Source organism: Triticum dicoccoides, chromosome 7A, assembly GCF_002162155.2.
Source record: "Triticum dicoccoides isolate Atlit2015 ecotype Zavitan chromosome 7A, WEW_v2.0, whole genome shotgun sequence".
NCBI classification, from domain to species: domain Eukaryota; kingdom Viridiplantae; phylum Streptophyta; class Magnoliopsida; order Poales; family Poaceae; genus Triticum; species Triticum dicoccoides.
The window spans coordinates 145,278,649-145,289,420 of NC_041392.1; the positions used below are offsets into that span (position 1 = coordinate 145,278,649).

At 52.2% G+C, this 10,772-nt stretch overlaps 2 protein-coding genes across 3 annotated transcripts in view; both read right to left on the reverse strand.

Annotated features, from left to right (window-relative positions):
* Window positions 1-7,682: 7,682 nt before the first annotated feature.
* LOC119330199 (acyl carrier protein 1, mitochondrial-like) lies at window positions 7,683-8,592 on the reverse strand. Of its 2 annotated transcripts, XM_037603318.1 has the most exons (3): window positions 8,275-8,592; window positions 7,978-8,187; window positions 7,683-7,919 (listed from the first exon to the last, which is right to left on the reverse strand). In XM_037603318.1, the coding sequence occupies exons 1-2, from the start codon at window positions 8,485-8,487 to the stop codon at window positions 8,011-8,013; spliced, it is 390 nt and encodes a 129-aa protein (XP_037459215.1). In that variant the 5' UTR covers window positions 8,488-8,592; the 3' UTR covers window positions 7,683-7,919; window positions 7,978-8,010. The 2 variants fall into 2 exon arrangements, with proteins under 2 accessions (XP_037459215.1, XP_037459214.1); XM_037603317.1 differs by having other exon boundaries at window positions 7,683-8,187; window positions 8,275-8,591.
* A 1,081-nt stretch (window positions 8,593-9,673) lies between these two features.
* LOC119331030 (2,3-bisphosphoglycerate-dependent phosphoglycerate mutase 2-like) overlaps window positions 9,674-10,772 on the reverse strand; it is an 8,656-nt gene continuing 7,557 nt past the window's right edge. The window contains exons 7-9 of the mRNA XM_037604196.1: window positions 10,600-10,723; window positions 9,992-10,039; window positions 9,674-9,896 (exon numbers count right to left, since the gene is read on the reverse strand). Coding sequence (XP_037460093.1) covers window positions 9,995-10,039; window positions 10,600-10,723 — 169 coding nt within the window. The 3' untranslated portion in view covers window positions 9,674-9,896; window positions 9,992-9,994. The remainder of the gene's footprint in view (window positions 9,897-9,991; window positions 10,040-10,599; window positions 10,724-10,772) is intronic.

Genomic DNA, 10,772 nt, shown 5'->3' on the forward strand with positions numbered 1-10,772 from the left:
GAAATGTTACTAATGAGTTAGCCACGGGATCTTGTACTACAGAATGAGTAAAAAGACTTGCCGATAACGAGATTGAACTAGGTATGGAGATACCGACGATCGAATCTCGGGCAAGTAACATGCCGATAGACAAAGGGAACTACATACGGGATTAGCTGAATCCTTGACATCGAGGTTCCACCAATAAAATCTTCGTAGAATATGTGGGAACCAATATGGGCATCCAGGTCCCGCTATTGGTTATTGACCGTAGAGATGTCTCGGTCATGTCTGCATAGTTCTCGAACCCGTAGGGTCTACACACTTAATGTTTGGTGACGATATAAGTATAGTTGAGTCATTATGGTGGTTACCGAAGGTTGTTGCGAGTCCCGGATGAGATCCCGGACATGACGAGGAACTCCGTAATGGTCCGGAGGTGAATACTGATATATTAGACGAAGGGTATTGGAGTCCGAAATTGTTCCGGAGGTACCAGGTGATGACTTGCGGCATCGAAAGGGGTTTCGGGGGGAGGGGCAAGTGTTGGGGGCCCCATGGGCCAAGGGGAGTTGTAAACCAGCCCACTAAGGGGTTGAGCGCCCCCCTCACCCAATCTCACGTAACCAGGAGGGTTTGGGCCGCCCCCTAGGGCTTCCCACCTCCTGGCTTGGGGGGCAAGTCACCCTCGGGGAGATCCCATCTGCCCTAGCCGCCGCCCCCTAGGGGAAACCCTAGGGATGCCACCCCTCCTCCCTTCCCCTATATATAGAGGAAGAGAGAGGGCAGCCGCACCCCTTGAGCACATATCTACGCCACGACGCTGCCTCTCCTCTCCCCCGCATCCCTCTTCCTCTCTGTAGTGCTAAGCGAAGCTCTACTGAGATTCCGCCACCACCGCCGCCACCACACCGTCGTGATGTCGGAGGACTCGAGCTACTACTTCACCATCGCTCATTGGATCGAGGAGGTGAAGGCGTCATCAAGCCATACATGTGTTGAACGCGGAGGTGTCGTCCGTTCGGCACTTGGATCGGGAGTTCGCGGGACGAATCGTGACTGGATCGCGAAGACGTTCGCGGACAGATCATGATTGGATTGCGAAGACGTTCGACTACATCAACCGCGTTTCTTAACGCTTCTGCTTAGCGATCTACAAGGGTATGTAGATCCAATCTATCCTCTCGTAGATGGTCATCACTTAGATTGGATCTTGGGTGTTTGTAGAAATTTTTTTGTTTCCCGTGCAACGTTCCCCAACAACTCCCACCGCCGAAGGGGACGATGGTGCCACTGGCTAGGCTAGCAACGCTGGTGCCACTGGCTAGGCTAGCAACGCCAAGCGCCGCGCCGGAGCTAGCGCCAACAATAGCGACAGGCGTGCTGAGCAGACAGTGGCGATGCGCTTGCCAATGGGAGTGAAGGGTCTTGTCTGGAACGAAACTCCGGTCGACGCCACGAACAGCCCCACGGTGAGCGTCAGCTATTGTGGTGTTCTCATGGTAGATTCCATGGGTAGGCTTATCGAACATGGTTGGGGACGGAGAGCGTCGGAGGGTTCCGAAGGCGAGATCGGGAACAAGCGAAGAGGAACTCCCGATGTACCCAGGTTTGGGGCCCTCCGAGGGAGGGAAAACCCTAGTCTTGCTGGATCTACTAGATGGATCTCACAAGGTGAATACAATGCACTCCTGGAGCTGGTTGGTGGGAGGAGGAAGAAGAGCTAGCTCTTTGCTTCTCCTGGTTTTCATGTATGGGTATGTGAGTGTGTGTCGGGAAGAAGTTGTCCTTGCACGGAGAGCTCCTAGGGGGTCTTATAGGCCGGCCCCAGGGTTACAATGGTAAGGTTAGAGAATCTCCAGCCGCGCCCCCAGAAAGGCCTTCCCAGGCAATTTTTTTGCGCCGGCGCAGAAAAATCGGCCCAGTCGCGCCCCAGGAGCCTGATTTTCACCGGCCTGGGCCGAAATTAGCGCCGGCGGACCCAGGCGGAACCCGGCGCGCTGGGGGGCGCTCGGGGACGCCGGGGCGAGCGGTTTTGGCGCGAAAGAGCCGCGGGCCCGCCGTGTCAGCAACACCGCGCGTCGTCTTCCCCCCATGCCTCGGTTTCCCGTGGGGAATCAATGGCAAGGCTGCCGCCGGTCAGCCTTACCATTGATTCCTTACGGACGGCGCGTCACGGGACGGCGCCGACGCCTTCCCTCCCTCGCACGCGTACACACAGGCGCCGCGCGGCTATATAAAGCCAGCGGCTTCCCTTGCCTCTGGACACACCAGCCCTAGCCCTAGCCACCGAGCTCTGCCTCTCCCGAGAGCCGCCGCCGAGCCCCCCTCTCCCGAGCGCCGCCGTCGAGCCCTCGCTCTCCCTCCCCTCCCGATGGCCGAGCGTTTCCCCGGAGATGAGGCGACGGCCAACGGCTTCGGCCGCCGCTCGCTCCGCGAACAGGAGTCTTGGCTCCTGTTCCAGGCGAACATCCCGGCGCCGCCGGACATGCGCGCCGGGCCGACGGGCTGGAAGCTCAGCAACGGGGGAGTGCCCATTCCCCCGCTGCCCGACGTCGGGGCCAAACCCGGGTACTTCGCCGAGGAGGTCGACGTCGTGCGCGCCTTCCTCACCGACGCCCAACTCTCCCTCCCCCAGTACGCCGCCGACAACCGTGCGACTTGGGCGGCGTACTTCGAGCGCCGTCAGCAGCAGCGGCTGGCGTCCACCAACGGCGCGGCGGTGGTCGCCGGCATGAAGAACAACGAGGGGCGCCGCCTGTGGTGGGGCGTCCCCGGACGTACACTCGAGGGCGTGCTGACGCACCTCGAGGGCGGCAACGACCCGTCGTTGGCGTACCCCCCGGCGAGGACGGCCGCCCAGGCGCACCACCGATGCGACGGGCCATGGGCGCCAAGGAGGTTTGGCTCCTCCTCTTCCTCCTCCTCCTCGCGCTCTTCCTCGCACTCCTCCGGCACTCCGGCGCTGCTCGACGTCAAGGACGAACCCGCGGCGGAGTCGCCGCTCGGCCGGCGCACTCGCAGCGCCGGCATCGTCATCAACAAGGGTGGCCGGCGCGCCTCCTCGTCGGCTCCTCCTCCGCGCTTCGTCAAGCCAAAGACGGAGTCGGGGCTCGCGCCGGTGAAGGCAGAGCCGGGGCTCGCCGCCGTGAAGACGGAGCACGGCGAGGTCGAGCGCGACGACGACGCGGCCCTTGAATGGGCACGCCAGGACTCCCTCAAGATGACGATGGAGCGCCAGTGCGCCGCCGTGCAGCGCTTCGCGGAGCGCCGCCGGGGCCGCGACGAAGGAGGAGTCGTCGTCATCGATGACAGCGACGACGACAACGCGCCGCCGCCGCCACCAGTCTGCCATGGCGACGCCGGGTCCAGCAGGGGCGCCTGTGTCAAGGAGGAGAAGGCCGACGACGAGGATGGCGGCGACGACGGCGACTACTCGGTGTTCAGCAAATTTCTTTTAGATTAGTTTATTATATATTTGCTATGTAATTAAAATCGACGAACTTTGTCCAAATATATGCTCAAGTTGGCCGAAATTTGTCGTGTTTAGCCGAACTTCGCCGAACTGTGCCGAAATTTGCTATAATTTTTTTTATTTAATTGTGCCTGGGGCGGCCGTGGGGCCGACGGCTGGAGACCAACTCGCCCCCAGACCCATTTTTTACGTCGGCTCACCCTCAGACGACGATTTTAGGCGCCCCCTGAAGGGCCAACGGCTGGAGATGCTCTTACATGGATGCAGCGCCCTGCTGCCATCGTCTAGAGCCAGTCGTGGGGCCCGCCGGCTGCCGGGTCAGCCAGACGCGGGTCCCAGGGAGGCGCAGCACCGTGGCACGCCGTTGTTCGTGTCACGGAGTGGCTGACACCGACTTGCTACAGGTTCGCTCCGGGTCGCCGCCGCCGACTCCAAGGGCGTGGCCTCTGAGGCACTGTAGCTACGCCTGCCTTGGCCGGGACGACAGAAACACTGTAGTCACGTCCGCTCGTCGCAGGAGGGGGGCTGTCCGATCATCTGGCCGGCCTGAGCGGGAGCCGGCCCGGCCGGGTCAAGCCTTGTGCCCCGCCAAGCCGGCCCGGAGCCGGATGGCCGACTGGCAGGGCGAGCCGGACAGCGGGGCGCTTGCCACCCCGTCGTTTTAGAAAATTGCTAGGTGTGGATCTTGCCCCCGACACAAGGCACTGCGGACGACGCTCTTATTTTCTACGAGTCGTAATGCTACCGGAGAAGCGTCTCGATTCCGATCCGACTCCGACAAGGTGCCGGCGGTTTAGATCGTAATGCCGCCATCGTTAAATATACATACAGGTCGGACAGGCAAAGAGCGAAACTATTCGACACGGCGATTAACCCCCTGCAGCAGCTTCGATCTCCTGCGAGCAGTACGTATACGTGGGTGGATTCGAGGCTCGTATAACCAACCAGGGCCGATCGATGAGCTTCGAGGACCTTGAGGCGGGCGTCGTGCGGCCGGCGCCGCTGCCGCTGGCGCAGGTGGTGGCGCACGGCGTGTTCCAGATCAACACCAAGGTGGTGGCGCTGCGGCACCTCGGCGACGCGCTGGGCACGCCCAAGGACACGCCCGCCCTCCGCGTCCGCCTCCGCTCGACGCGGGCCGAGGCCGCGCGGCTCGCCAGAATCACGTCGTACAACCTCAGGCAAGCCGCCGCGGCCGGCGACGGAGGCACCGACGGGTCGACATCCCCCTGCTCGAAGCTGGCCATGGACTTCGAGGCGGCCCTGAGCGAGCTCCAGAAAGTCCAGCAGCGGATCGTGGCGGCTGAGCGACAGGTCACCTCCTGTGCTGCTGCCGCCACTTCTGCTGGTGGTACATTTGCCGGCCATGAGCAGTGCACCGGGCAAACGCAGCAGCAGCTGCAACAGCAGCTTCTGTCGCATGGAACGGAAGTCGAGGAGCTCGAGACTGTCGTGGACGAGAGGGAGCGGGGGATACGGGAGACGGAGCAGGTGATCACCGAGATCAACGAGATCTTCAGGGACCTCTACGCGCTGGTCGACGAGCAGGCCTGCAGCGTCGACCACGTCGTGTGCGACATCGAGACCGCCGCCGCGACGACAGGCCAGGCGGAAGAAGAGGTCTCTGCATTGGCAGTGGAGGCCGATCGGGTATCGAGCTCCAGCTCGAGCTCGTCGACGAAGTACTTGCTGATGTTTGTTGTTGGCATCTTCTTGTTCATCTTCCTGTTGGTGCTTGTAGGGTAGCCCGGGTCGCTGAGTGTTTCATTCGTACCGGACTACTGGTCACTGGGCACTGGTGTGAAAACAGCACTGTGGTTGTGGTGACAGAATCATAGGTGATTTCCAGATTCCGGCTGATACAATTCAGATGTTGAAGCCCACCTCCGCGTAAAAGTAGTGTATGCCTCTTTTTGGGGAAAAGAAATGTTTGATTTTGACACCTTCAGACTTGTTTTTTTTCACATTAGTTTGCTTTTAGTCTTCTAAAAAATATAGTTTGGCTTTATGATTTTATTATTATTATTTATTACTTTCTGTGATTCCTGAAATCCACAGAATATTTTTTTATTCAATCCAGAAAAACAGACCGGGTTTCATTATCAAGGAATAATAACAGAACAAAACAAGAAAGATAACAAGAAAAAACTCTGTTTGAACACTACCATTAACTAATCTAACCATCGATTTCTTACGCAAACTACATTTAAAGGCTAAACGAAAGAAGGCATCACATATGTCACCAAACTATGAGAGCTTAGACCAACTACATCATTTTCCATAAGAAAATGGAGTAACAGTATTTGTCTGTCTACCAATCTGTGTTGGCCTCATAACTTGGAAGAAAACAGAAAAAAAAGTGCAAGGTCTGGGTAGACCAAACTAGTGCCGCGCCTCACTGATTGTGTTGTGTACAGTCTTCTATAATTTGGGTAAGATTTTATGAGTTTGATCTAACTTTATTTGGTCATTTTGGTTTTTTTTTCATTTTTTGTATTGTTGTTTTAGGTGAAACACCTCTCTCCACCTAATCCCCACTAATACCGCTCACATAAATAATAAATCATATGTACACATAAAGCTCTAACAGCTACAGCAGAGCAACACATCATATCACCTGAGCTTCTCTGAAAGGAACAATGAATGCCATACTCAATAACTGAATATACACATACTATGTAAGGCAATGGCTATTAATTGAGCCAATATCTCTAGAAATTTAACACCATATTTATTTGAAATGAGCGTCCCATAACATAAGATCGTTTTGCAAGATATTTTATAGCTTGCAAAACGATCTTATATTATGGGATGGAGGAACTATTACCATATACATTCTCAGCTTTGAGACTCACTATGAAGGTATCTATCAATAATTGTGATATCAAGTGTATTCTATCTACAACCTAACATCTAAAAGAAGAAAAATCTATCAACCATGTTCACCTCATGATATAACCTAGTAGCATCATTGGTGACACATTCCTCCTTGTAAAGGAGCAATGTATACAGCATACAGTCAAACAAATAGCATGCAAAGATAACAGAGACAAGCGCATTTTGGCAAAGCATGGGAAGTGACAACTCTTAACTATCCAGAGAAAAGAAAAGCATAAAAACCACACCCACTTGAATGACACCTATGCTTAGCAATGATTCAAGGCAGAGCAGTCCAAAATGCAATAAAATATCTGCCAAATGAAGATGTCACAAAACTGTATACATCAGTAAGGAGTAAAATAAAACTTGCAGATCCATATATCAATTCCACATGCATTGACGTTCAGTCTATCTAAGTAAACCCGCAATGAGCATATGCGTGAGGTAATGCACAATATGCATCTAAGTAAACCCGCAATGAGCATATGCGTGAGGTAATGCACAATATGCGTTTCAGAATGCAAGGATTTTCTTGTCTACGCAGTGGACACTGGTGAGTTACCTCAACAACTGCACTCTTGGTTATGACATCAATGGCAGGGAAAATCCCACTATACAAGTAGAAGGCTACGAAATTTGTAGGCCGGAATAAAAATGGGCATGCATTCTAAATAAAGAGGGAATATCCTTACTGCAGAAATTTCTAAGTCTGAGTTGCTATAATACACAAGGTCAAGGAGAATTGTAAGTAGTTTTCATTAAAAAGAAACTGTAAGTACTGGCTGCTACAATGCTAAAGAGGCATGAATAAAAAAATTGAGTAGATTCCAATTTAAATTAAACAGATATACTGCAACAAGAAAACAAGTGTGCGGAGTAAAGTTCATCAGCGACTCTGCACATACTCCCTCCGTTCCTAAATAGAGTATAAGACATTTTTAGAGATTTCAATACGGACTACATTAGCAAAATGAGTGAATCGACACTCCAAAATACATCTATATACATCCGTATGTAGTTCATATTGAAATCTCTAAAAAAGCCTTAAATTTAGAAACAGAAGGAGTATATAGCAAAAGAGCTAACATTCCATCGTCACAACAAACAAAATGTTACAGTTGCATTCAAGATCAACAGCAACCAACACAGTGCAGAGCACCAGGGACCAGTTTTCCTGAACAACTGCACTCTTGGCGAGTTATCTCTACAACTGCACTCTTGGTTGCAGGCAAAATCCCACTATACAATACAAGGCAATGAAATTTAGTACAAGATGTTCTAACTTTTACTGAATCGGATGTATATAAACATGTTTTAGTGTGTTTATTCACTCATTTCAGTCCGTATGTACTCCAATTTGGAATATCCAAAACATGTTATATTTGTGAACGGAGGGAGTACAATGCTAATGAGGAGTAAACAAAAAACATGAGTAGATTCCAATTTAGATTAAACAGGTATACTACAACAAAAAACAAGCGTGCGGCCAACAAGGCTAGTTCATCAGCTGATACTGCAGAATGTTACAGTTGCATCCAAGATCAACAGCGACCGCCACAATGCAGAGCACCAGGGACCAGTTTTCCTGAACAACTCCAGTCAATTATTCATCACCCCGAAACAGAAACAAGAAAAGGCCTCACCCCGGCGCGGTCGGCAATGGGAAGGGCGGGCGCTCAGCCGGCCATGGGGTGGTTGGCGACGTACTCGATGGCGAGCGGAAGCGAGTTAATCTTGTCAGCCTCCAGGTCGGGGATCTCGAGCTTGAACTCCTCCTCGATCGCCATCACCACCTCCACCGTGTCCAGGCTGTCCAGCCCCAGATCCTTCTCGAAGTGCGCCTCGGGGGTCACCTGCCACGCTTCAACTTAGGGTTAGGGTTTCAATGGCGCCGCGCGATGCGATGCGGATTTGAGGGCGGATCGGGGGAGCGGGGTTACCTTGGAGGGGTCGACCTTGGGGTGGCACTTGAGGACGTCGAGGACGCGGCCGACGACCTCGTCGCGGGTGAGGTGGGCGTCGTGGGAGGACATTGGCCGCGCGAGCCACGGCGCCAGGGCGAGGGGCCGGCCGGCGGCGGCGAGAGGGGCCGCCGTGGCGGGGGAGAGCCGGATGTGGCGGAGGATCGCCGGACGTAGTGCGGCCGCCGCCATCTCTCCTGTCACGCCTTTCTCTTCGCTCGGGATTTTGACCTCGGCGTTCGTCGGCGGCTCAAGGATCCACTCACTGATTTTTGACCCCAACTCCTCCAAACACCTCACCTACATCTCCACCTATACTCCCTCCGTTCCGAATTAATTGTCTTGGATTTGTCTAGATACGGAGGTATCTAGCACTAAAATGAGTCTAGATACACCCGTATCTAGACAAATCCAAGACAAGTAATTCGGAACGGAGGGAGTACTTCTCAGTGTCCCCCCTGCATCGGCCACAGACCTGGCCACCTGGGCCGTGCCGGCCCAATGGCGCGCGTGCCCGACACTTCATGGGCCTAAAATGGCACTTGGCTAAATGGGCCGTGCTCGGCACGCGGCACGCCTGGGCCACGAAGCTAGGTGCCAGACACGGCACGGCCTATTTATTTATTTTTTATTTACTCAAAATATATATATTTGTTTATTATTATTTTTAGAATTATTTTTGACAGATAGGCCCCAAAAACAGTATAGAAACCCTCAAAACAGCCCAAATTGACCCAAAAGCACGTTGCTCACAAGCGATAAACGAGTCACGAGCCGACACATTTAACTAACGCGTCGTGCCTGGGCATGAAAGTGCGGCAGCGAGTCGACACGGCAAGACACATTTATATACAAGTCGCCATGGGCTGTGTCGTGCCAGGCATGTTTTAATGGGGGTCGGGACGGGGTCAGGCAGTCCCGACCCATTTGGCTAGGTCTTATCGGCCGCCGCTCCCACCAGCCGACTTCCCATTGGCAATGCCCGATATAAAATCAAGCACCACCCATACAGGGGTGCCAAGAGTGTAGTCTGCGGCCCCGCGCGAGGGGCACCGGCATGGCAGCTAGAGATGCTCCATGCACGTTCCCCGACAAGGTCTTAGACATGGCGTGTGTCTGGGTCGTGCAGCCGGCGGCGAGACCCACGAGAGCGCAAGGCATGACCCAGGCGATGAAGGAGCATACAACCACATCCGCACGGCGCCTCCTCTGACAGCGTCTCGGGTGCTACGGATGGGGGAGCTAGAGCAATGGTGTCGACGCGAGCTTGGGATAGGGGGTGCCCTCCGCAGCAGCCCGTATTCCCATGGTGATGAGGGCCATCCATGAGTCCATTCATCAAACTCATATCAAGACGGCTCAAAGGGAATGCTACCTCTCTCCAGTAAATTCAATTTACATATATACAACATGGGGGCTTATGTTGCCCCATTGTAGATCTGTTACATAGATTTCAGTGTTACAGAAGAAAGTTTCTAGATTGTGAGCTTCCCCTTCTAGCTCCTAGTAAAAAATGCTTGGGACTTGAAATCCCCCCTGACCAGTTCTCAGCTAAATAATGGCATGTTCGACAAATATCGTGCCTCGGAAATCTATAAGGCCTGAAAATACACCAATTGAAAAACATATATTTAGCTGATAGCCATATTGGAATACTCATTGGCAGTCAAACATCACATTCTTACAGCTTACTGACCTTTTACTGAACCATACTATCAAGCGTGTCTCTGTACGTAGCCAAGTTCTGCATAAGAGAAACAAGTCTCAAACACACATAAAAACACTACAAAGCTAAAGAAAATTCAGTAAAATAAAAGCCTTAAACATTAAACAGTGGTCAGTATGAACTTAATACAAAACATATATATAATGCAGGATATATGTACTGCAACTGAAGATTCTATATAAAGGTTAATACTTCTTCTATATGGAGGTTAACAGTGTAAGCAAGAGTGATGATAACATACTATTTGAAAGTGTTCACGCAGAGGAATGGAAGCTATCACTTATCAGCATCAAATGTTAAGACAGACCTTACTTCAATCAAATGCTTCTATGCCTTTTATTTTTACATTTTAAAATAAACAATTCTGTCAATCACAATGCTGACACTGATTAATGTATCAAACCAATGTTATAGTAAACTTGATGTATGATTGAAATCATGTACAAACATGGCCTGAGATTATTCAGATCCAGCCACCAGGGCAATTATATGCCTTTATTGCTGTCGATCAGTTTGTTTTAGTATATACTGTGGATACAAAAAAAATATCGAGAGATGTGGAAGGAGAAGACCCTTACCCTTGTATAAGCATAAACACTTGCTTCAGAAGGTCCTACTGGGCTCCCCCGTCTGATAAACTCCCCTTCCTTAAATATGTAGAGCATAGGAATGCCTGTCGACAACTCAAGGCTGATTACCTGGAGACAACATAAGAGACTCTCAGTCACACTTTCAACACGATGCAAGAAGA

Excerpts from the sequence above, each read along its gene's own strand:
- LOC119330199 (XM_037603318.1), bottom strand. The coding sequence starts at position 8,487 with ATGGCGGCGGCCGCACTACGTCCGGCGATCCTCCGCCACATCCGGCTC. Across the intron at positions 8,188-8,274 it reads CCAAGGTCGACCCCTCCAAG|GTGACCCCCGAGGCGCACTT; the intron begins GTAACCCCGCTC and ends GAAGCGTGGCAG.